The sequence below is a fragment of the Gorilla gorilla genome, chromosome 15 (genome assembly GCF_029281585.2).
Source record: "Gorilla gorilla gorilla isolate KB3781 chromosome 15, NHGRI_mGorGor1-v2.1_pri, whole genome shotgun sequence".
NCBI lineage: Eukaryota > Metazoa > Chordata > Mammalia > Primates > Hominidae > Gorilla > Gorilla gorilla.
In genome coordinates this window covers 74333154-74359630 of record NC_073239.2, presented here as the reverse complement: position 1 = coordinate 74359630, position 26477 = coordinate 74333154, and the positions used below count along the sequence as shown (strand labels likewise).

Here is a 26477-nt window from a genome sequence, read left to right as displayed (position 1 = left end):
AGTAATGCATGTTTTGAGCTCTTTCCTCAACAGTGTTAACAGGTTGTACCAAGCCTGGCACTGTCTGTGTCCAGGTGTTTACTATGCCTATTTCTGCTCTTTTGATGAACTACACTTACCAGATGACCAGCGAGGGTCAAAGGTAATACACTGTGGTGATGGAAGGCAGAAAAATTAATCTGGTTCTTCTAGAAGTAACATTGGCCTTTGGCCTCATCCCCATAAGTGGATCTTGGAGGTTAAAAACATGATAGACCTCCATGTTCCAACTTGACCACTCATGAGATGACCAATCTCATTTAGAAGTGAAATGATTTCAAATTCATCAAAAATGAGAAATTATTAGGGCCAACTATACAAATATTTTAAGGCTAAAAAGGTAAGTCTCATCAGAAACAACTTTTGGCACTTGAATCTGCATCTCTGCAACCCAAGGAACTTCCAACAATAAAATCTGAAAGGGCTGCTTTTCTCAGAAAGGCTACATAACAAGGGCAGTGGTTGGTGGGGTGGAAAGTGGTCAAACACTGTATTAATGAAATATATTGTCAGTATAAACAGTTTAGCTATACTCTTGCTCAGAGGTAATTTTTAGTTGTGTTATTTTAAAAGTTTTTTCAGAAACAGTCTTGCTATGCTGTCCTGGCTGGTTGCAAACTACCATCTCAGCCTCCCAAAACGCTGGGATAATAGGCGTGAGCCACCACATCTTGCCTAATTGTGATCCTTCCATTTTATCTTTCAACCTATACAAACACTCCCTTCCTGTTATTACTGCTTATCTAAAGCTCTGCTGTCCAATACAGTAGCCACAAGCCACATGTGGCTAACTTTGATTAAAATTACAAATTCAGCTCAATCATCCCACCCATACTTCAGGGGCTCAGTAGCTACACATGTGACTAGTAACTACCATACTGGGGAGTGAAAAGGACACATCTATCCTTATATAAAGTGTGACTGGACAGTAGTGATCTAAAGTGTAGCAGTGCTATATGCTTATGAGTTTTTAAAAACTTTTTAAAAGTTGCTTATAAAAAGAATATCATAGGCTGGGCGTGGTGGCTCACGCCTGTAATTCCAACACTTTGGGAGGCCGAGGCGGGCAGATCACTTGAGGTCAGGAGTTTGAGACCAGCCTGGCCAACATGGTGAAACCCCGTCTCTACTAAGAATACAAGAAATTGGCTGGGCGTGGTGGCATGCGCCTGTAGTCCCAGCTACTCGGGAGGCTGAGGCACAAGAATTGCTTGAACCCAGGGGGCAGAGGTTGCAGTGAGCCAAGATTGTGCCACCGCACTCCAGCCTGGGCAACAGAGTGAGACTCTGTCTCAAAAAATAAATCTAACACCTCTGGGCTACAGGTTAATACTGATCTGTGTTCACTGGTGTGAAAAAATGGTATCAACCTTCTGGTTCTTATTTAGACCTTAGAGTGAATTTATGAAGTATTTCGAGTTCCACATAAGGCCCAAATAAAACAAACTCAGATACTTTTACAGTATTACTCTAAAGAATAATGTAAAGATTTGGCATGCATGATAAAAGTAATTTAGCAGTTAAATGATTAAAACAGATCATTTCATCCTTCCACTAAAATCCGAAAATCTTGACATACGGAAGTATTCACAGCTATTTAAAGCTCCTCACAAGACAGGGGCAAAAAGCTCTTTGGATATTGCTCTATTTTACTTTGGTGTCTTACCAAGGGTGGGATGGGGTGGGGGGAACATTACAGAGTGGCAGTGTACAGACAAAAAAGTAAATTAAAATAAAAACTGTCTTAGAAATAAACTGCTATGAAACAGACTAAAAAGATAAACTTTTGACTGAACACATGGAAAATGTACCGATAACTGACATACGAGTTGACTGAGTACTTCTAGGAAAATCAAGTTCATGTTATTTTCAAATCTACTTTGTCAGAACACACAACAGTGATGACAATTATGTAATACTTCTTCCCCGTAACTCTTAGATGAAAGGCAGGAAGCGGGAAACAATATATTGTTTGTTGCTGTTTTACTTAGTAGGTAAAAGCAAAACAACCCAATCATAAAATGCACACAGCTGTATCTAAAAGAAAAATGCAAACACAACTTAACCATACTTTATTTGACTGCATCTTATTTAGACAGCTTGCACATTTCAAATCCCATTAAATCTCTCTCCAAAAGGATATGGGACAATAGAAGAAAATTATGCAGCAATATCCAGTCAAACAGCAGTCCAATATTTTGAGATACACGTGATATTTTATAGATACTCAACTCATATCTGACGTCAATATAATTTATGGTTATGTTTTTACAAACCTGAAAGCCCTGTAACATTACAGCACTCATTTTAGTGATGTCATGGTGCACTGAAAAGTAACTCTGATGTACTACCAATTTGATTTTATCTATACTCCTGAAAAGTGATGAACTTCATGATTTTTAGACACCATAATAAATATACACATCCAGTCTTAGACATGTCAGCCAGTACCATAACACAGGGCAAGGTAAAGTTAAAACATGAAAAAACAAACTGCTTTACATAGATTTGTCGAGCAAGTGGGAAGGGTAATTTGGGAAAGAGGCAGAAAATATTAAAATCGATTTTTTATTTTTTCTTATTTTGCTGGTTTCAACTTCAAAAACTACCATCTGGTTTCTGATCTGTGGACTTTGCTAAAGTAGTTTCATCCCAATGTACAGGAAATACAGGAAATTATAATCAGCCCACACATCAAAAATGATAGTATACCCGTTAGCTTCTTCAATACTAACATATATAGCTTCATGGTAGCATGTATAAAAATGTTCAGCAGTACCAACTGCCAAACCAGTGTCAGTGGATAGTACAGTCAGTCCTAAAGAGGCAGCACCCCATTAAAAGAAAGTTGCACCTATTTTGCTCAGTTGTAGCCAAGTGAACCCATGCTACCAATTTCAGATAGAATTGTTGTAAGCTTATTTAAGAAAAACAACAGCCTATTATCAAAAAGTAAATTACTGTTTGAGGCTACTTCAACCTGAATGGAGTCTTTCAGTGTTGGTGCTGGGTTTTCATGCTAGAGGTTAAAATTTTAATCTACTTAAGTAAAAATTTTTTTGCATACCCAATTAAAGATATAAGGCATACACTGACATTCAACATATACCAAACAATATGGCAACCATCTGACTTTTTAGTCACACAGTTAACGTCATCTTTACAAACACCCAACCAGTTCTGTCAATTTGGCAATTTTGGAGGAAAAGGTCAGTATGATGGTTTCATTGACAATCTGGCAAAAACACTAAAATGGTTGAACCAATGATCTATCTACTTTACAACCATCCCTATTAGTGATTCAAGCAGATATATGTTCATCAACCATTATGTATCAACCAGCAAGTCAAATATAAAGAAGTGAAATAAAATTTGATGACATAAATGTTTTAGTTCCATTTCCTTCATATTAAATAACAAAAGCATCACTGTGATTGGTATTCTTCTAAATGCTAGTGCCTAAATGAAGTTTGACCAAAAACATATTGAAAGGCTGAGTACTGTGTGGTTACCATATTTTTATTATAACCAGTATTGTATTCTGCCCATTAAACTTTCAAGAGCAATATAAAAAGGAAAACATTTTCTTTAAAAATAAAGAACTATAAATAATCCCACCAGCAGAAAGTTTTTATTTTCAAATATAAATTGTGTATCTTTATTTTTAAAGTATTTGTTACTATGTTCACTTTCAAAACACTATACTGAGCAAAGAGCAGCTTTCCTTTTAAAAAAAAAAAAAAAAAAAAGCAACAAACTTTCCTGAAAAGGGGCCTTTACCAACTGTTAATGGAGGTAGGGTTTTTAAAAATACAGTAATTAGAGCCACAAAATATATTCCAAACCAAATACTAGAGCAGAAGTAGAGCATATTCAAATGAAAACAACAACAGATTCCTACAGTTTTCACAGAGAATGAATCTTTTTTCTTATGGGTACCTAGGTTTTCCAGTTAAATAAATTATCTATCACAGGTTTACTGACTCAATTGAAAGCAATTAACTGTAAAATTTGTTACATTGCACTGATTGGCCAAAACACAATGTAACTAATAAACATGGTGGCTGTTAAGAAAACCCACAGAACTCATTCCAAAAAAGATTTTCATTTCCCCCTTTTGTTTTTCTGGCAGAAGAAAAGCAAAGCTCCCCCAAGAATTTGCTCATACAAGTGAAAATAAAATAAAGCAGCTTAAAATGGATACAATGCACCTTGAAATTTATTTCCAAGACCAAGAACCTGAAGTGAAGCATTTTAAGAAATGAAAGCAATGTGAATCCAAATCAAGTGGGAAAAACAAATTCAGCTACTTTGTAAAAGCTGTTCTTCGCAGCGTAGCAGTAATTCTGATTAAATAAAATCATATCAATTTACACTAATTTTCTATTCTTTTCCAAAACTTCCCTTACTCTCAAAAGAAAAAGTGCATCTAAACCCCAGCAATTCCCGGCTCCATCAACTTTTCTTATCTCTTTTGAGCCATTTCTCAATTTTCCAAGTAGATTCAACTTGTTACTGTAAGGAAAAAGGGACTTCTAAAGTAAACCATTCTTTCATTCACCTGAAAAAAGTATCCAAATTATAAAAATCTGAAATAATTTATCAAATTTAGAATTTAAATAAAAACAAAAGTTTGCTTGCAAAGGCCTTAAAGAAAAGGAAAAGATAGCATGCATTCAAAAACTAGAGATGAAGACAAATATACTTATCTACACAGGCACTGGCAGACAAAATTTAATTGTTACCTTTACTCATTGTAAGACATACCCCACCCTACATTTTTTTCATTCACTAATCACTGAGGTACCAATATTCAAGAATGGAAAATTTAATATTGAAAAAGTAAAACCTAAAACTGAAGCGTCTCCCTCACCCACTTCAGAAAACTAGGGCAGGTTTTGTGTGAAATGTTAGTATACTTAAAGACTTTTACAATCCACATTGGCTTTTTTAAGGAACAAAAATTATGTTCCACTTACTGGTTCTGTGATAAAATGATCACTGTGTAAATAACATTGTCAGCAGACTTTGCAAATGAACACATAAATCTTGGCTATCAACTGGCACATCTTGTTGGTACCAAAAGAACTCCTGAAGTTTAAAACAATCTTTTAATTCAGAACAAATGCGCCATGCCAAAGTGCAACAAATATTGTGCGACACTCAATGAGACACTGACAGGTAAGAGCTGCATGGAAATTACTAAATCCACCTGCAAAGCAATTCTGTACAAATTGCATTGCATGCAAAGGTCGATTCTGTGTGGATGAAAGTTGTTCCTTGATGTCAGTTTCTCAACGCAGCCACAGTTTAAGTCGCAGTGCATCAACTCCATTTAAATAGTATCTGAACAGCCTCTTATCTCGAACAAAACCAAGATTTTCATAAAGTTTCAAAGCAGACTTATTTGTTATTTCGGTTTCCAAAACAACCTTCAAAGAAATAAGAAAAAAACTAAGTTATAATTACACAATTTAAAAAATAATTTACCAACTAAACAATTTTTTAAAAAATCATACATTATTTTAAAAATTGATAGTGAAAACAATAAATAATATACAGAAAGAACTCAAAAACAGTCATCAAGATTGTAATATTATATTTGGGTCAAGGGCTTGGAGGACCACTGCAGATTTATCTTCTGTTCTACTGATTTGTGTGGTTTGAAATGTTTAGCAATGAGAGTATGTTTTATACTAAAACAAAGATTAATTATTTCCCTGTGGGGAAAGGTAAAATGACTAAAGATGAAAATAAAATCAACAATCAAAAGTGCTGGTTTATTTCCTTAAAATAATAAGCTATATTATTATAAGCAGCTATTCAGATTGACTTCCAACTTCCGTATTTTCATTAATATGTCATTTATTCTGGCAGTAACTACCACATTTGTCTGGAGTCTCGACCAGAGTCTGCAAACTATAGACTTTGGGCCAAATGTGCCTGCTGTTTTGTAAATAAAGTTTTAGTCAAACAGCCATGTTTATTTGTTTACATGATGTCTGTGGTGGCTTTCTCAATACAAGGGCAGAGCTGAGCAGTTGCCACAAAGACCTATGGTCCACAAAGCCTAAAATAATTACTAGTGGGCCTTTTACCAAGACAGTTTGCTGAATCCAGACAAGAGGTATTCAAAATGTTACAGTGTATCATAATCACCTGAAGGGTCTGTTAAAATAGATTCCTGAGCCCCACCCTCAGAGTTTATGAGTACGTTTGCAGTAGGACACAAGAATCTGCATTTTTAATATTTTTAAATTGCTAGATGATGATGTTGCTGCTGGTAAAGGGACCACATTTTGAGAACCACTGGTCTATACAGCAAAGCTTAACAGAGGAACATATAGTATTAACTTTCATTTAAGTCTTTTGAAATATTACTGAGCCAGTGGCCCTGACAATGAATAACTGGTATTTTTGAAAACTGCGATTTTATTTTTACCTCCCTCTAACACCCTCTACCCCATCTTCCCAACTTTTACACACGTAGCTCTATTTGCCTTTTCAATTGTTTCTCAACTTATTTCATTGAGAACTATCAACACACTGAGCCACAGTTACTATTGGGTGTCATAACCCTCAAGTGTTTGGAGTGGGTGGGGGGGAAATGGCAAAGTATAATTAAACAAAGGCCCAAGTGAAGCATAAGTCTCTTCCTGTTCTTTCTCAAGCTATCAAAAAGTCTGACAAGAATGCAAACAACTGATGCAAATAATAGAGAAAAGACAGTACCTCAACTTATATCCAAAATTGAACTCATAATCTGCTCTTCCTCCTCAATTCCATATCTCAGTAAACAGGATCACCCCCAACCACACCAATGCCTCAAACCTGAAACCCAGGAGTCATCTTTGAACCTCATTCCTCTCCGACCACCTATATGCATCCAAGCACTGATTATTGTCAATTCTCCCTCTTAAATCTCTAAGTGGTCCTCTTCTTTCTATGCTCGATATACCACAGTCCAAGCTGCCATCAACTCTCACTATAATTACAAGAGCCTCCTAACTCAAGAGGTCTCCCATTCTCTCTAGAGTTAGGGTGATGCTCTTGTTAATTCTCTACTTAAAACCGTTTACTGATTCCCTCTTGTCCTCAAGAGAAAGTCCACAATCTAAAAATAATATCAAGAGACATAAAAAGTCCATCAATATATTGGCCTCAGCTTTGCTTTAGGTCTCTCTCTTCTTGCTTTCCATGCTCAACACTGAATTTTCAGTTTCTGGAACCCACCATGATCTTTCCCACCTTAGAACATTCAAATAAACTGTTTTCTGTCTAGAAGAATGCTCTTCCTATCCTCCTCTCTTTTGGCCCTACCTTGTCACTTCCAGATTGGGTACAGTGCCCCTTTCCTTTTATATCACCCAGCAACATTCTGCACCGTTCCTATGACACATTCTTATTCAACATTTGATGAGTGGTATGTCATCTCTCCTAGCTGGTAAGCCCAACAACAGCAGGGACCAATGCTAAATCTAAACCTTTAAAAGATCTAAAATGAAGTAATTAACAGTTCAGGATCAAGAAAACACGCTCCTAAGAAAACCTAAAATACAAGTTGTACAGCAAACAAATTGGTTTAAGTAAACGTCAATTTCTCTCTGCACTTAAAAAAACACAATTTGGCCAGGTTTGGTGGCTCATGTCTATAATCCCAGCACTTTGGGAGGTCAAGGCAGATCACCTGAGCCCAGGAGTTTGGGACCAGGCTAGGCAACGTGGTGAAAGCCCATGTCTAAAAAACCTTAAAAATTAGCCAGGTGTGGTGGCGTGTGCCTATAGTCTCAGCTACTTGGAGGGGCAGAGGTGGGAGGATCACTTGAGCCGAGGGGGTTGAGGCTGCAGTGAGCTGTGAGTGCACCACTGCACTCTAGCCTGGGTGACAGAGCGAGACTCTGTCTCAAAAAACAAATTAAAATACACATACACACACAGACATAATTAAATTTCTAGTAACGTATGTCATACTAGAGTCTGTAACACCACAGTCTGGTCAATACAAGTTTTTAGTTTTTAACAATTCTCTTGGGTAATTCCTGCAATTGTTATGAGGTCCAGCACCTAATTATAGCTAAAATGTTAAATCAAAGCAATTTAATATGAGAAACACTAAAGTCACAACAACTCAAAACTTGGAATTGATTTCACATAAATAAAAAGTGACAATTTTAAAATATGACAGCTAATATTTATTGGAGCTGTACTATGTGCAATGTAAAGCGTTCTATATGTATTATGTAGCTTTATTTTCACAATAACCCTATGAAATTGATGTGGTTATCCATTTCACAGATGAATAAAACTCAAGGCCACCAATAGAGCAAGGACAGAACAGAGTCCAATTATGAACTAAAGCTTAATAGTAACTACTCTACTGTACCTCCCCCGCATTTCCCAAAGTAAAGCAAAGCAGTGACTGGGAAATCTAACCTACTTAAGACAAGATGAAAGGGATTTTAAGTCCACCATCAATATTTAGCAATCTAAAATATTCCAAACACATCTGAGGCTACCACCACTACACAAATACACACTTAAAGTGTGGTTAAGAACTGAGTTCAAGTTTGTTTGCATCCTAATATATTAATGAAATGAAGCTCAATTACATAGAAAAAAGTTACACCAATGTCTAATATAGTCAAAATGTAAAGATTCTCCTGGCACACTCATATTTTCTAAACAAAGAGATTCTTTCTTTAGAAAATTATTTGACACAACAGAAAAATGCCAGGATAAAGTAACTAATTTTTAATTCTTAAATTCTTATAAACATATTAAAAGAATATCTGGATTTATATTACAAATTCACCATAAAATGAAGTTATTTTGGTCCTAAAGAAACTTGACAGAGTTGAATTCTACCTAACAGAAAAAAAAATTACAGTGAAATTCCACCGATCCTCTTAGCAACAGTAACAGACCATTATCAGGATAAGCCAAACCATTACAAAACATTACTGCTTAGGATAGTATTTTTTAATACTGTAGGCTGGAAGCTCCTGGAGGGCAGGCTTGTTCACTGCTAGAACTTTAGCACTACCACACTGTCTGGCACCTAGAAGCCCTTCCACTGCTATTTGCTGAATGAACAACAAACAGTACTGCTCTTCACAACATATCTTTAAGATCAGAATTAACATCATGTTGCATAGACAAAGAGAAAGACCAGAAAAAGTTAAATGGCCTGACTACAATCACACAACTGCCAAGTGACAGAAGATAAATATGGAAACCAGGCGTCTCATAATCAGTTATTAGGCCAAACTACTCACCCAAAATCCTTGCAGCTTAACTAACCCCATTGTATTCTGTTCTTTACCTTGCAGCCTCTATCACATAGCATAATGTTTCCAGTGAAACTAAAGATGTTTTATATATATATACATATATATAATTAGTAAATACATAATAAACACAATAAATATAGTCTAATTAAAAAGATAAAAAGTAATCTTTTATAATGGGGGAAAAAGAATGACTGTACCTTTTCTAAGTTGGACTTTTCTAATTTAGAAAAGTATAAGTTATTTCAAAAAATAACTTAGATCTCCTTGGCTCCTAATAATCTAATTTACTCATTAGTGCTAATGTGATCTATTTTATTCTTTTAACTGTACAAAATAGAGTCAGCTACTATATTATCTAAAATTTACCAAAATGTCTTTTGCATTACCTTTATATTGCTAGAAATAAGTAGCATTAAGTAGGTCAAGCAAATCAGGTTGTAGGGAAAGTCATGGGTTTGAATAGCAGATTGTAAACAGTCTGCCGCAAGTCACATGGCATACTATTTACAGAAGAAACTGTCTAGTAAAAATAAATGTATGCAACAAAAAAAGAATGGAAAGAAAACACCAAATTGGATGTGTGATACTGTTTGGCTGTGTCTCCAACCCAAATCTCATCCTGAATTCCCATGTGCTGTGGGAGGGACTTGGTGGGAGGTAACTAAATCATGGAGCAAGTCGTTCCCGTGCTGTTCTCGTGAGTGAATTAAGTCTCACGAGATCCGATGGTTTTAAAAAGAGGAATTCCCCTGCACAAGCTCTCTTCTCTTTGCCTGCCACCATCCACGTAAGATGCGACTTGCTCCTCCTTGCCTTCTGCCATGATTTTGAGGCTTCCCCAGCTATGTGGAACTATAAATCCAACGCAGTACTCTTTCTTTTGTAAACTGCCCAGTCTCAGGTATGTCTTTATCAGCAATGTGAAAACGGACTAATACAACGTGCTAGAAAGGTAGGTAGTGAACTTTCTTCTTCTGTTTCCCAAGTTTTCTGTAATGTTCATTACGGTTTTTCAATGGAAAAAATATCTTTAATATAAATAAGCAAAAATTAGATGACGTGATTTTCAACTAAAAATATTTTAAGATACTATAAATTCCATTAAGAAATCCTAATTCCACTGTATTCTGATCAGTTATCTCTGGCTATTCATATTCACAGTAATCGACCTAAAAACTCTTTGTGTGTGTGTGTGTGTGTGTGACGGAGTCTTGCTCTGGCCCCCAGGCTGGAGTGCAATGGCGCGATCTCGGCTCACTGCAACCTCCGCCTCCTGGGTTCAAGTGATTCTCCTGCCTCAGCCTCCCCAGTAGCTGGGATTACAGGCACGCACCACCACACCTGGCTAATTTTTGTATATTTTTAGTAGAGACGAGGTTTCACCATATTGGCCAGGCTGGTCTCGAACTCCTGACCTCGTGATCCACCCACCTTGGCCTCCCAAAGTGCTGGGATTACAGGCGTGAGACACCGTGCTCAGCCTAAAACTCTAAAAACAAAACAAACAAACAAAACAAAACAAAACAAAAACAACCTTGAAGTTTTCAGAGATTAAGATTTTAAGGATATCAATGGCTTAGAAATCGAGGCACTAATCATCATACTGATACTGATCAATCACCTGCCCATATTCTAATTTACTTCAGGAAAAAAAGTACATAAATGTAAATGGCCACCAAGTAGGTTGATTTTAGGTACACAGATCCTATTTTAAAATCTACAACATAGAAAACTCATTCATTCTATATGTATTTATCTTATTCTTTCTTCTATTGTGAAACATGAACCTGAGATACTTGTCCTAGCCACTACACATCTGGCAGCCAGAGCGTGCAGGGGGTGTAAACAAATTTAAGCCAGATCAGCATACTGGTAATATATTTCTTACTCATCAAGTAACAAATCCACTTGTTTCTTGTTTTGATACTATAATTTTTTAGTCAGCTCCAAATACACAGAAAATGAAAAAATTTTTTAGCTATACTGTTTTAACATATGTCTAATTCTGATATGAAAAGTTGGGAAACTTACAGTAAGACAAAATGAAAACATCAATTAGACTAGGAACAGTGCAGCATTATTTGGAGAAAAACATCTACCTTTCAATTCTGTGACTACTAATAACTCTGGCTGAATACTCTGAGCTTAAAATGACTAGTAACAACAAAGAACAATATAAACATGACTCGAGGTCACAAATTCTGTATACAGAATAGGAAGTAAAAATTGTTTGATGTGCACAGTAAGGTTTCACAGAGATTTCCAAATCTTTTTTTTTTTTTTTTTTTCCGGCCACGGAGCACAGTAAGGTTTCACGGAGATTTCCAAATGTATCTCTTTCTTTATGAGAGTCTCACTCTGTCTCCCAGGCTGGTGAGCAGCGGTGCAATCTTGGCTCACTGCAATCTCCGCCTCTCGGGTTCAAGCGATTCTCCTGCCTCAGCCTCCCGAGTAGCTGGGACTATAGGCGTGTGGCACCACGCCCAGCTAATTTTCGTATTTTTAGTAGAGACGGGGTTTCACCATGTCGGCCAGGCTGATCTCGAACTCCTGACCTCAAGTGATCCGCCAGCCTTGGACTCCCAAAGTGCTGGGATTACAGGCGTGAGCCACAGTGCCTGGCCAAATGTACCTCTATTAAAAGGTTCACAGATTTTAAAATCTCTATCTTTGTAAGAATTTTAAAAATAGCAGAATAACCTAAGTAGTAGAAAATCTAATTTAAAACCCTTCTCAAATGTCTTTCACAGATTTTCAGATAATTTGTCAAAATTTCTAAACCCTTTAAAAAGAAAGGAAGGTTGGTCTAAATTAATGAAAGTGAAAGCACATGTTTATTTGCCTTTTCATTAATCGCTGTATTTTTGGAGATTTATCATTTCAAAGGCATTTTAACAACTTGGTTAACCCTGAAGATGCCTTTTAAAAAAAAAATCCTACTATGAACAAAAATAAGACAATCAGTGTTTTTAGAAAGCATACAGAAAGTTCAGAGAGAAAGACAAGTTAACAACAATACAAGTCAAAATTTAAAAGTGCTTAAACAAGAGAGGGATTACAAACATCATGCTGGAAGCACAGAACTGATCATTCAAAAAATATTTATGAAGCAGGTACTCTATCACAAATGTCACACTAAGCACTAAGAATACAGCAACAAACAAGAGAAGGAAGGCATCTCTGTCCTATATTGTGCTAAGGCACTGAACAAGTGAAATTAAGTGCAATAATTACAAAAAGAGTAGCAAAAATAACAGAAAAGTGCAATGGATTCTGTCCAGAAGGATCAAGAAAAACTTAAAGAAGTTGTTGGTATTTGAATTGGGTCTTAAAGACTAAAGTATTTTAACAAGCAAAGGAAAACCAAATAGCTACCGTATCTTCTAAAGAGTAAACAACAGTTCATATGGCAAATTATTCGATCTCAATAATGCTGGACCACAGATAAGCAAAATTTTTATACCAAGAAAAAGTTATCTAATCCAGAGACAGAGATATTCACAAACTGCAAAAACCATAATCATACAAAAGGAGAAAGTTCACAAAGCTATCCCTGATGTCAGCCTAAAGATTAAGTAACATTCATTGTTTCAAAAGAAAAAATGAATGAATCAGCATTAGCTTTTTAGGCTGGAAATGAAGTTTTTCTACCATAAAATATAACATTAATTTAGAATTTAACCTTGAGACCAAAACAATAAAAATCTTCATATCATTCCTGACATCTTTAAATGAAAAGCCAACACTATCCAAACCTTTCAACAGTTAAACAAAAGCACATAGCCTGCCTCACAAGTAGTAACTTAGGATAGCAAGTAGGATAACTCAGAAAAGGTTTAATCATAGGGAACATAATACTCTCTGCTCTTAACACCCCTGTTCACTGGATCTGCGGAAGATCAAAACATGATCTATTATCCCGAAGATTTCTCCAAGCTGTTAAGCAACTTTCGTGAAACCTGACTTTTCTCGATGAGCTGACAAGCAGTGTGGCTATGGTCCAAACATGGACCTATACTCATGAACATATCTGATCCAATTCTCTCCTCGAAATTTCAGTTACCAGTCATGTAAAGCTTTGGCGACTGCACCTTTTGCATTTTAATATTAAAAGCTGTGAACAATGTGAGATCCTTCAACACCTGTGAATTATTTCTTTGGAGTAAAATTAGATATTTTTAAATCCCAGGATGACTTCACTGTGCCACCCACTATGTCTGTAGGCCTTCTCATATAACCACCACTTAGAGTGGATCTGTCAGAATAGAGCCTAATGTGAACAAGAAGCCTGAGAATGCTCAGCAGTAAATCTCTGTATTCTAACACGGAAATGCATTCATGAGATATTGTTAAAAGAAAAAAGCAATTATTATTGCTAATAATTATTGAATAAGAATTACTTCATTTGTATTTTTAAAAACTATATATTTGCACATAGGTGTGTTTAAAAAATGAGAGAAAGCATTTCAAACAGTTAACAGTAGCAACAGGCCAGGAGCAACGGCTCATGCCTGTAATCACAACACTTGAGAGGCTGAGGTGGAAGGATCACCCGAGGCCAGGAGCTGGAGTGGTCTCCAGCTGGACAACATAGCAAGACTCCCATCTCCACAAAAACAAAACAAACAAACAAACAAAAAAACCCCACAAAAACAAACAACAACAAAAAACAGTAGCTAGCAATGGAAAGACGGATAAAGAGTTGAAAAGCATGAGAATGGTAGAAGGGACTTTGTTAACAAAAACACATGCATACATATATCATATATGCTGACTCTGTATAAATTTTGTACCGAAACACTCCATTTCTTTTAAGTCACTAAACAAATTATTTATTAAGGTCAACCTTTTAAAAAAACTTACCCAATTTCACATATTTTGAGAATTCTCTAAGGCACATCTGACCTCTAATAATAAAGACAATTGCTACTTCTATTACTCATAAAAGTACAACTTTGCTCCTCCTTAGTCACCACTGCTATGTTAAAGACATCTATACTTCTCTAGTTTATACTTGTTCCCTTCCACACTGTGCAACAGTAAATGTTAACATTCCCAATCATCACCAATATTTATCATGCACCTACTATATGTAGAAACACCGTGCAGTAGGATACAAAGAAATACCTGCCATCAGACCTTACAAACAAGCTGAAGAGAGAAAATGCTCTTTTGTTAATGCACAGATAGCTCTACTCTTTAAAAGTGGTTGTCTTCCCCCTAGCCAACATTGTCATTATTTAATTCTGAAAAGATTATTTTCAAGTGTGAAATGTCCTCCACATAGACTGATAGTTTCCCATTGTCAGAAACTAAGGCCAATATGTAAGCAAATTATAACAGAGTCTGTAATAAGAGCTACCTTAAATAACTGATGATAAAGCCTCCGAATACCAAAATTGTGTACTGAAAATGTCTAAGATTCCCCCCACACATTTTGAAGAAATTTTAGCTCCATTTTAAAATTTGTTCTAGGTCAAAAATTCATGTGTTTTTAAATGGAATATAATTTTCCCCACAAGCTGCATTTATATAGTAACACTGCAATGAAATCTGCAATAAATTATAAAATATTTATTAAAAATACCCAGTAAGAATAATGCCCAGATAAAAAGTATTAAACATTTTTAAAGACTTACCTCATCACAGTCTCCCTCAACCATGGCATATATAGCTTTCTTAACCAAGTTAGTACCTAGAATATAGATCTGAGTATTAATGAAGGAAAAATGTATTTCTTAAAGATAACCTAAATTATAATATTCGTTAAGCACAGAAATGTCAAATGCTAGTTTCTATCTTGAATCCAGATACACAGATTACCTCAAATTAAATGGGAAAAATTTTAGCTATAAGCTAAGAGAAGCCAACAGAACCTATACATAACAGTATGTTTCCTCTTGAAAGACCTATCTCCCAATATACTCCTTTTTCTCAGACATAATTATTTGCCACAAGCAGGAGTTTGTTCTGTTGTGTTTGAAAGCAGTAGGAAAGCGAAAGAGAAAAAGACAAGATATGGTATGGCCAGAACAACCCAGGAACTCCCCGTGAGTTGGCCAGAACTTACTGCATAACCTGAGCTCATCTCACCAAAGATCCTTCAAACTCCCCTGGACACAAGGGACAAGACAACCTCATCAGAACTGCTGTTACCCACAGTAGGTTCCTATAAACTTTACAGTGAGCACGATGAAGTCTGGCAAGTCTGGCACTCCCAATGATGTCAGTGGTGTGTCTGTAAATGTCTAGCAAAATGTATCCCAGTTTAGGGTCAAATATAATTGGTATATTAAAAGGGAAAAAATTTGCCAAATCTGATTTTAAGAGCAGACAGACAAATTTTATTTAAAAACTCTTAGGCTGGGCGCAGTGGTTCACGCCTGTAATCCCAGCACTTTGGGAAGCCAAGGCAGGTGGATCAGTTGAGGCCAAGAGTTCAAGACCAGCCTGGCCAACATGGTCTCTATTAAAAATACAAAAAATTGGCCAGGCGTGGTGGCTCACGCCTGTAATCCCAGCATTTTGGAGGCTGAGGTCATGGCAAAACCCCATCTCTACTAAAAATACAAAAAACTGGCTGGGTGCAGTGGCTCACCCTATAATCCCAGCACTTTGGGAGGCCAAGGTGGGCGGATCACCGGAGGTCAGGAGTTCAAGACCAGACTGGCCAACATGACGAAACCCCACCTCTACTAAAAAATAAAAAATTAGCCAGGCATTACAGGTGGAGGGTGCCTGTAATCCCAGCTACTTGGGAGGCGGAGGCAGGAAAATCACTTGAACACAGGAGGCGGAGGTTGCAGTGAATCGAGATCATGCTACTGCGCTCCAACCTGGGCGACAGAGTGAGACTATCTCAAAAAAATAAATAAATAAATAAAACAATAAATCAGCCGGGTGTGGTGGTGTGTGCCTGTAGTCCCAGGTGCTTGGGAGGCTGAGGCACAAGAATTGCTTGAATCTAGGTGCTAGAGGTTGCAGTGAGCCGGGATCACGCCACTGCACTCCAGCCTGGGCAATACAGCAAGACTCTGTCTCAAAAAATAATAAAATTAAATTAAAAACTCTTAATTTTCAAGCCATGCATACAAGTATGCATGCATTTTATGGCCCAAACAAAGTACGTCTGAAGGCCAGGATGCAACCCAAAAGCCACTGGTTTCTGCCCTCCAAACTAGACAAACAATTGGCTATAATTTATCATGAGTCCTTATCAGTGCTTTTTAATGCATCAAAGGCTCAAACTTAGTCCATAAAACAAGCCCAATTCATTAAAAATCTTAGTGGAAAGCTATAACACTGCAATAAAGTTGGCTAAACCTAACATATTAAGTAAACCTATTTATAGTTACTTCTCATGATACCTAGGACCGTGTGTGAGTCTTAGGTTGGACAATAACACTTAATAGTTTTTAAAAAACATAAAAGTGAAAAAACTGCTAATGATTAAATACTGGTACAGGTATTAAACTTTTTTTTATGAATACTCAGCTAAAGCACATCACAAAATTTGACATGCTTAGACAAATGCTTGTCTACCCAATTCTCCACTGTGAACAAAGAGCCACTAGGTCCTAGAGACTAGAAGAGTGGTTTTTTGAAACGGAGTCTTGCTCTGTCACCCAGGCTAGAGTGCAGTGGCATGCTCACTGCAACCACCACCTCCCGGGTTCAATCGATTCTCCTGCCTCAGCCTCCTGAGTAGCTGGGATGACAGGTGCCCACCACCACTCCCAGCTAATTTTTGTATTTTTAGTAGAGACAGGGTTTCGCCATCTTGCCCAGGCTGGTCTTGAACTCCTGACCTAGTGACTCACCTGCCTTGGCCTCCCAAAATGCTGGGATTATAGGAGTGAGCCACCGCACCTGGCACCTGGTGGCCTATTGAGTTTTATGGCATTATTTAAATGACAAAAGTTATCTAACCCAGCCATAGAAGAGTGGTTCTTAATCAGGCTTACATCACAGTCACCTAGGGAAGCTTCAGCCCCACCTTTGACAAGACAAACAAGAGTCTCAGGGTGAGGGGCCCAAATACGTGTTTTTAAACCACCCACATGATTCTAATGATCATTATAAATCATGAGTGTTAAGATTAACTAAACATGTCAGGAAAAGTAGACCCAACAAAAAATTAAGTTTGGGAATTACAAGAAACAATCAATTCTCATCTCCTGATCTTTCCTGAATTGCAATATATAGTTGATGACTAGCACCAAGTAATGGTAACAATTTGTCCATAATTTTGGCTTGATTGAGGTCCACTTAACCCAAATACAGACAAGTGCTTGAAGGCTGGGATGAAGGACCATCATAATGTAATTATAAATTGCAGTATTTCTTGTGGTACTTAGCATAATGCAAAGCATTTTGAATGTGATTAAAAAAAATCTGCAGGTGAAAGCTGATGATCGGCTACTTGTTAAAAAGAAAAACTGTCAAACAAAACGTTAATAAAGAAAAAAATTCATTTTAAGAACTTTTTAAAAATACCATTTTGAAATTAAAAATTAAAACCCACCTTAATTTTCTTCCCTTAGTTTCTTTCATTTCTACATACTTACATTTAAGTCTTTTATTTCAAAACACAACAAAAATGAAAATAGCTTAGGCATTCTTTCCATAAAATAATATTTTTCTTACCAATGCCATTTCTCCTGTATTTGGAATCCACGGCTAACATGGCTATATAACCTCTGCGGAACATCTTTTTGTGCATATCCAACTTGCAAACGATGGCACCTACACACTCCTCCCCTACCATGGCCTTAAAAATAAACAAACAGTTATGAAGAATACATTGCCATCAGGTACTGCACAATTATCCAGAGAAAACAACAACCAACCATTGGTAAGCATTTTCGACGGGGGAAGATAATGGGAACTCTTGCAAGACAGCAGTCACAGAAGTTTCAGAAATCTAAATCCGCTAACTCCTTTAAATGTTCTAGTGTTAAAATTTCTCAATATTCTTTAGAACATGAATTTTTTTATGCTTACTATTAAAGCCTAGGGAAAAAAGACAAGAATTCACAAGGTAAACATTCAAGTACTTTATAAGATTACATATGAGGTGCTTATAATCACAATTATTGGCAACAAAGACCTACCTAAGGTTCTGGAAGGGGAAATATGCAAAAAAAAAAAAAAAATGATTATAAAGAAAAAGTCTATTCATTGGGACATAAAATATTGTAAAACTTGCCCATCAGCAGAATGTAAATTTAAATATATTCAGTTAAATTTAGTAATAATGGCCAGGTGCTGTGGCTCACGCCTGCAAACCCAGCACTTTGGGAGGCAGGCGCAGGCAGATTGCTTGAGCTCAGGGGTTTGAGATCAGCGTGGGCAACATGGCAAAACCCTGTCTCCACCAAAAATACTTAAATTAGCCAGGTGTGGTGGCATGCACCTGTAGTTCCAGCTACTTGGAAAGCGGAGATAGGAGAATGGCTTGAGCCAGGAAGGCAGAGGCTACAGTGAGCTGAGATTGTGCCACTGCACTCCAGCCTAGGTGACAGAGTGAGACCCCATCTCAATAAAAGAAAAAAATGAAATTTAATAATAAAGTTTTAGTGAAAGCCAGATATAATACATATTTACACCTGAATGGTAGATTTCGATCAGAAAAAAAATTAAAAATTTTCAGAAAAAGCACAGTTTATAAGGTATTGCTTAGACCATACCCAAGAGGTTTTTGTTAATATATGTAAATGTAGCATAGTCTCATTTTTAGGATACTCCTGACAGTGTGGATAACTGTCATAAAGCTCTTAGAATATTTATAGTTCAAAATCAAAGCTTTATGTTAAAAGCTTTAATTTTACAGAAATTTCTATTTTAATAAAAACGTACAGCTTTCCAGAGTATTAAAAGCTACATGTTAAATTCTAATCATCCCCCATTTTCATTAAGATTTCTAGTGTTACCATTGAAAATGTTTTTCAAAAATTCCAATGCTGATAAAAAGTTCTAGTAACACAGGATTTCTGGTAAATATAAATAGGGCAGTATCTCCAACTGTTTAAATAATGTGTCAGTAAGAAGTCTGTTTTCCATAAATTAACTTTCCAGAAGAAACTATTTCAACAAAAGCAGAAATGAGTCAAAAAACTAATAAGTAACGTCCAATTTATAATTAATACATATTTTAAATTTGTGACTTTTTTAGTCTGTCATTCTGTAAATTGATTAAAAGGCCTTTTTTTAACTGTGGAGAAATCTTTTCGGCAAGATAATTCTAATCCATTTCATGCAAACCTAAACTAGGTCGGAAAAATCCTTTTGAAGGAATATGAAATTCAACAACCCACGCTAATTCATTTCTGGTTTATCACACATTCCAAAACTATTTTGGGTCAATAAACCTCTGAAATTGTTATTTCTAATTTTTTCCCTCACAATACATCAATCTTTTAAAAAAATTTTTTAAACAAAGACCTGAAGTATGCACAAAAATCGCCTCGACCAACTCTGAAAGCTTTTTCTGATTTGAAACTCACTTCAAATATATGTGCGTATATACAGACACCTATAAATACATACACATACATAAAATTATCACAGACCAAATGGTATATTTAAAAGGGCCAGAAAAAATTTTGGCCTGACCTCATAAGCCAGGCTCATGTGAAATGAAAACCTGTATTAGATTGATGATACAAACCTCAGAATAGCTACACCTTATATAAAACTATCCAAAAATGAGGAAAAATTAAAACCATTAAACACAATACAACTGGACAGTACTTTCAATCTGAACAGGAATTTCAAACAAATCTTTGTCCTTTGAGCATGGAATAAGCAAACAAAATATTGAATTAGTTCATTCTTAAGACCTGATTTCTTCCTAATTTAGAATCTGTAGGAGCAAAAATCAAGCTGTATACATCATCTAAAAAGCCCAATATATCATACACCATTACGATGACATTAGTAGTGAAGACCAATGCTGCATTTTTTTTTCCTGATAAACTACTCATGAATATATGGTACATTTACAGGAATCACTAAATTGCTTGTCAATTTTTCCAAATAAAAGCTCTGCATATACATTTGGAATTCATGCTATTAAATGTATTTTTTCAAGGATGGGAACTGAAAAATCCCCGGCAAGATTAAGACTTAACACTACAAGGCCAAAGGGTTGTCAGTCTATAAAACTATGAAAAAAATAAAGTGAGAGATTCCCATATTCTAGAACACTACAAATAGAAAACTGGAGGAAGCCAAAAAGTTAAATTTAGAACAAATAAACGGAAGTACTATGTTACATTTGCTGAGAGTAACTTTAAGAACTTCAAAAAGATACCAACAACTGAAAATGTTACTATGAAAACAGGTAAAGATAAAATGGTTAAGTACAGAGTAACTGAAAGTGTCTCACATTTGTCCTTTTTTTTTTTTTTTTTACATCTTTTACAATTAGGAAGAATCATAATAAGCTATCATTTTTATTAATCAAGTATTGGCAATTTTGTAAGGTTCAACCCCATATATTCCATTGACCCATTACAGGTTATCCATGGAAAACGGAACATTTTGGAGGTTTCTAATCTCTTGAGATTGATGTAAGGGCAACTGTCCCTTGGTGAAGATAACTTGGTGACACAATAATCTTCACTGAATGGATCAAGGGTATGTCATTTTTCAGGTTCTTGTTTGTTACCATAATGAGAGGCCAGGAGAACTGGGTTCTAGCTTTACCCTTCCGACGGTAAATATCTGGAGATTGAAACATTTTAAGTCACTTTGGTTCTTAACTTCTTTTCAATCAAAAAACAAAACAAAACCTACCCCTCTGTCAGTAAATATCTGGAGATTGAAACATTTTAAGTCACTTTGGTTCTTAACTTTTTTTCAATCAAAAAACAAAACAGAACAAAACCTAAGTTGGGCTAGATTATCTCTAGGATGGCTTTCAGTTCTAAAAGGATATGATTTAAAATAAACAGACATTTACGCATCTGTATTTTTTAAAAAATAGTTCCTATGGGAAACTTAAATTTAAAAGTATGCCAAGATAAAGGCTTCAGTTTTAAATGGCCTGGTTGTTTTTTTACTGTTTTATTATTGTTTAATACCTCCTGATTCATACTTGCACCAGTAAATCTTATAGGTCAACCACTTGTGCATATCGCAATTCTAGATACTCAGAATATTAAACAAACTTGAGCTACTAAAGGCTAACATACACATTAGCTGGTGAATTGGGAGGGTTCTACATAAAATCAAATCAAAAGTTTACTAATATTGTTGACCAGAGTCTAAAATAGCAGACAAGTTGAGAGAGGCTTAGGTAACTATCAGGACTCAAAGTTGACTAAATATCATATACATAACTATTTCCTGGAATTGACAGAAAAACATCTATTTCAACTTGAAATGTGACTCAATCATCTACTTCTGTGGGTTAACTTACAACTAAATCTACAATTTTTAGCAATTACAGTGGCATTTGATATGACATTTATAATAGTGCTATAAATCATTTTCTCATATTCATTGACACAGACATGTCTTAGAACTATTCTGATACAACGCTTAGAATACTGAAAGAGCAGTTTTCAAGAATATAAAGTAGTACCCACAGTTTTAACAAATGTACTGAATTGAAGTTTAAGCAAGTTAAGACAGAAAATAGAACTACCATTATCTACAATACCCAGGTTACATTTTCAAATTATCACCAAGCTAGAGAATCAAAAAGATAAGTATTGTCAAAATATCTTGCAGGGAATTACCAAGTGAAACTAAGCCAATGCTAAAACATTAAGTAATGGTGGCTTTTCCCTTCACATATTAAAAAATATTCCTTAAAAGGATGTCATCTTTCTGTAGTAAAATTCAACAGAAACAATATGCTTGTGAGCACATGATACAAAGCATACACCTGCAGTCAACGTTTAAGTTAAAGGGTTCATACAGACTGAAATGGGTCAATATTATTGTGAAGAAATTACTGGTACCGCCAATACTATGTTAATTTTTAAAAACTGTCCAAAAGTCTTTCACTTACGTGTAATATTATTGTCAATTACACTCTACACAAGCCAGTGTTACTAGTGTTTGGCCACATCTACAACCAGTTTCTTAAAAAAAAAAAATCAGATCGGTAACAATTTCACACAAGTTTTCTACATTCCACAAAAGGGTATTTTGTTCAAGTTTCAGGAGTCTTTCAGCCACCAGAAGTGTTAGTAGCACTTTCTGGAATGGAGTACCAGAAAGCAGGCTGGCTACAACTGTTAATTGTCCAGTTGAACTAAAGGGAAACATCTCCATAATTACCGAAAATGCTTGTAAGATTTAATTCTCCAAAGGACCACACCAAGTTTGCTGACATCCATGTTCACCACCACATGTTTATGCATACACTCTTCCCTGATTATGGTTGTAATTGAGAGACTAATAAGGCCTGTATCTGAACAGAACCATGTTCAAATTAAATGACTGTAAAGTGTCTGAGGATGCGGGCGGGTAATTAAAGACGGTTAAACACGATTATAATCTAATGTAAACAAGACACAAGACCCCCACCCCAGTGAAACACGCCACCATACAGGCTTGCTGCAGTTACACTAGTATCACGTTAACCCGAATCATGAAGTCTTACCTTCAAAACAATTTCATTAAATAACTAGGAATGTGTACAGCACTTGACATCATATAACGTACTATGATACGCAGCAGGAGATATCCACTGCCACATTCTGGGCCCTCACTCCCTGCCCCGCACAGTCTGGATCACTGCTGGGTTCACCCTCTTTTTATTCTATCCACTTACCAAGAAGCACAGCTGTGGCCAGTTGTGGATAAAATATCTATAGGTATAAATGGAGTAGGGTTCGGACAGATCTTTGGTGATCAGTCTCATGATATCGGGCATTTGTAGCTCGGATTCATATCGGACATATCGTATCGTCCGATCCTCCCCAGGCTCAACCTCCCTGCCCGAAGGGCTTCTTAAGCTGCAGTCGGCGGTCAGGGACGAAGACAGCAGCCGCACCTGCTCGTCTTCCTCCTCCTCCTCCTGCTCGGTGCCCTCGGCCAGTCCATTGCGGGCCGCCGCGGGATCGCTCGCCGCCGCTGCCTCCACCGGGCTGGGGACCGCAGTTCTTGCATTATTAGAGAGGGAGTGAGGGGGCCTCTCGCCCGAGTGTACCCCGGCTCCTTTTGTTGCAGTCGCTCTGGGGCCTCCGTCAGGGGTGGCTGTGGTCGCGGCCACCTCTGCTACGCTCAGGACCTTGCTCTTGAGGGAGGCGGCCGCCCGGAGGTGCCGCAGTTCGGGGCTAATCAATCCGTTGAGCTGCTGCTGCTCCTGCGGCGGCTGAGGGCAGCGGAGGCACGGATGCCCCTTGGCCGCCACCGTCGCCGACTCTCCGCCCGCCGGGCTCCTGCTGCCGCCGCCTTCGTGCTCTTCGTCGTCCTCCTCGTCCTCGCTGCAGCAGGCGAGGGCGGCCCCCGCCGGGAAGGGACAGCGGGGCTCGACCGCCGCCGGGGCCGGAGGTGCTGGTGGTGGGAGGAGGCTGCTAGGCCCAGGCGGTACCTCCGCCATCCTAGAAGCGACACAGACCGAGAGGGGAGGCCATGAAACCCGGCCGAGGAGCGCGGAGAATAGGGGGCGACGGATGGGGGGCGGCCGAGGTGGGGGGAACAAAGGCAGAAACCGTCCCTCACGGAGCTGCCCCCCCAATTCCGCGCCACCCCCCCGCTCTTCAGCGCCGCCCAGCTGCTCAGCCGGCCACCGTCCCCGTCCGCCCGGGCCCACCCGCCAGCCCTGTCACTCGCGGCCCCTCCTCACGGCTCACCCCGCACGGGTCCCCGCCGCCGCTGCCGCCACTCCTCTTCCTCCGCCACCGCCGCCGCCTCCTTCGCAGCCGCGGCAGCCTCCACAGCCGCCAAGGTTCTCACTCAGCCGCCGTCGCCGTAAAGCGCCTCGGCTGTTACCCCGGGTAAAGTTTCCTGGGCCTGGCTTTACGACACTTCCCTGCCTGCCGGCTGCCCGGGCCAAGAGAGAGGGGCGTGGAGGGAGGTGACCTGTGGAGGGGCGGGGACAAAGGTGTCTCCTGCGGGCTGCGGGGAAGGCCGTGTGCTAGTGGGTGGGGCTGTGGGGCCGGGAAGTTGCAGAGGGCTTTGGAGTCACAGGCTCCCAAACCGTCTTCCTCGGTTTGGGGGCGCCTCAACCTGCGGTGCTTGCCACGCGGGGCCGGAGAGGGATGGACCGGGCAGGCGCTCCCTGCTTAAAGTCTACCGCGCACTCCGAGCTGTAGCGAATCTCGCCAATTCGGGGCCTGTGGAACGAGCCGTTTACAAGTCACCTAAAAATGCCCTTTTAAAGCTGCACAGCGTTTAATGTTTGCCCTGACCAGGGGCAAGGAGGATGGGGGAGGAGCGATTAAAAATGGAGCAAATCAGAGAAGCCGACCGAAAAAGAAAGGAAGATTTGAGCTGTGAAAATATGGGGATGGCTGTCGAAACGTGGTGGTTTGCAGTGTGAATTAAGTTCAGCTGGCCCTTGCCACTTTGAGGCAAGGGAGTCAGCCCTCTTCCTCTCCCTCCTTACTCTGCTCCTCGCACCCAGTAAAATTGGAGGCAAAAGTGACTGACAGGTGTTGGGCAATTGCTAGCACACCTGGGGAAGGGTTAGAGAGAGGTGGTGAAAGAGAGTGACCAGGACTAAGAAGCACACTCCTAAACTTGTGACACAAATAGGTTAGGAAGCACTGGTAAACAGGTGGCCTGATCCTCCCAAGGGATCTGCCTATCGAGTGCAAAGGGGATAGAACTTGAGCTTGTGTCTGGGCGCCTTCTGCTCTAGTCCACAATTGACTCCCGGCAGGTCTGAGCTGAGACAGGTAATGTAACTCACCCGCTCACTGAACAAATTCGGTTTTGTTAAAAACCTGATTTATAGAGCTGGTCTGGTGTGCCGCAGATGGACGTTTTCAATATATAATTCTGTGACGGAACACATTTGCAACTTTTTGCTCTAATCTAAACTCTATGTATAAAATAGTTATTATGCTCACAGATTCTGTGCCTCTGAAATCCAGACAGAGCACAACTGGGATGGCTTTTCTCTACTCCATTATGCGTAGGGCTTCAATTGGAAGACTCCAAGGCTGAGGAGTAGAATTATTTGAAAACTTCACTTTCACTGCTGATGGTTGATGCAAGATAAAGGCTGGAGGCCTCAGTTCTAGTCCATGTAGACCTCTCCCGGTGGTCTTTTAGCATTGATTGGTTTGGGCTTTGTCACAGCCTGCTGGCTGGGTTCCACGGCAAGTATCGTGCAAGAAAGTCAATCAGAAGCATATTACCCATTATAACCTAGCCTTAGAAGTCATGTAGTCTCTAGCCAGGTGCGGTGCCTCACGCCTGTAATCCTGGCATTTTGGGAGGCCCAGGCGGGAGGATCTCTTGAGGCCAGGAGTTCGAGACCAGCCTGGCCAACACAGTGAAACCTCATCTCTGCCGAAAAATACAAAAATTAGCCGGGCGTGGTAGCTCATGCCTGTAGTCCCAGCTACTCAGGAGGCTGAGGAGAATCACTTGAACCCGGGAGGCGGAGGTTGCAGTAAGCGGAGATGCGCCACTGCACTCCAGCCTGGGCACTCCAGCCTGGGCAACACAGGGAGACTCCCTCTCATGAAAAAGAAACAAAAAACAAGTTATGTAGTGTCAGTTCTGCTGCATTGTATCTAGGCAGACACAAAATTATATCCAGTTTTGAGAGGAGGGGAAATAGACTCTACTCTTGGTGGAGAGAGGCGAGGTTCTCAGAGAGCATGTGGGACCAGAAATATTGCTGTGGCCATTTTCAGAATGTATAACTTGCTACAGATACATTGAAAACCTCCTAAACACCTTGATGTGTGGGGGATATAAATGAGATGTGTAAGTACAGCGTGATCCCATTTCTGTCTTTTAAAAAGCACAAAACAAAACCATGTTTCCAAATGTGGATACATTGTTTAAAGATACATGTTTTTCAAAGTTTCTAAGTGTAACCTGGTTAGTCAGCCAATGAAACAATGATCTGTTCAAATCATGGTGGAAAAACTGGCCCAACAGGCACCAGATAATTCTGTAAGAGATGTTTAAGGGTGAATTTTACTTAGAAAAATACCTCTCAGTAATTTA

At 38.6% G+C, this 26477-nt stretch overlaps 1 protein-coding gene across 1 annotated transcript; it reads right to left on the bottom strand.

Annotated features, from left to right (window-relative positions):
• Positions 1–2096: 2096 nt before the first annotated feature.
• NAA30 (N-alpha-acetyltransferase 30, NatC catalytic subunit) lies at positions 2097–24663 on the bottom strand. Its single transcript, XM_031001940.3, has 5 exons — positions 24143–24663; positions 23119–23890; positions 17976–18099; positions 14969–15024; positions 2097–5471 (listed from the first exon to the last, which is right to left on the bottom strand). Exons 2-5 carry the CDS (start codon positions 23887–23889, stop codon positions 5334–5336), a joined length of 1089 nt encoding a protein of 362 aa, XP_030857800.1. The 5' UTR covers position 23890; positions 24143–24663; the 3' UTR covers positions 2097–5333.
• Between the last annotated feature and the right edge of the window lie 1814 nt (positions 24664–26477).

Coding starts and splice junctions, on each gene's coding strand:
- NAA30 (XM_031001940.3), bottom strand. CDS start 23,889: ATGGCGGAGGTACCGCCTGGGCCTAGCAGCCTCCTCCCACCACCAGCA. Junction 18,100..23,118: donor GGCCACAGCTGTGCTTCTTG/GTAAGTGGATAG, acceptor TTTATTTTTAAG/GCCATGGTAGGGGAGGAGTG. Junction 15,025..17,975: donor ATACAGGAGAAATGGCATTG/GTAAGAAAAATA, acceptor TCTATATTCTAG/GTACTAACTTGGTTAAGAAA.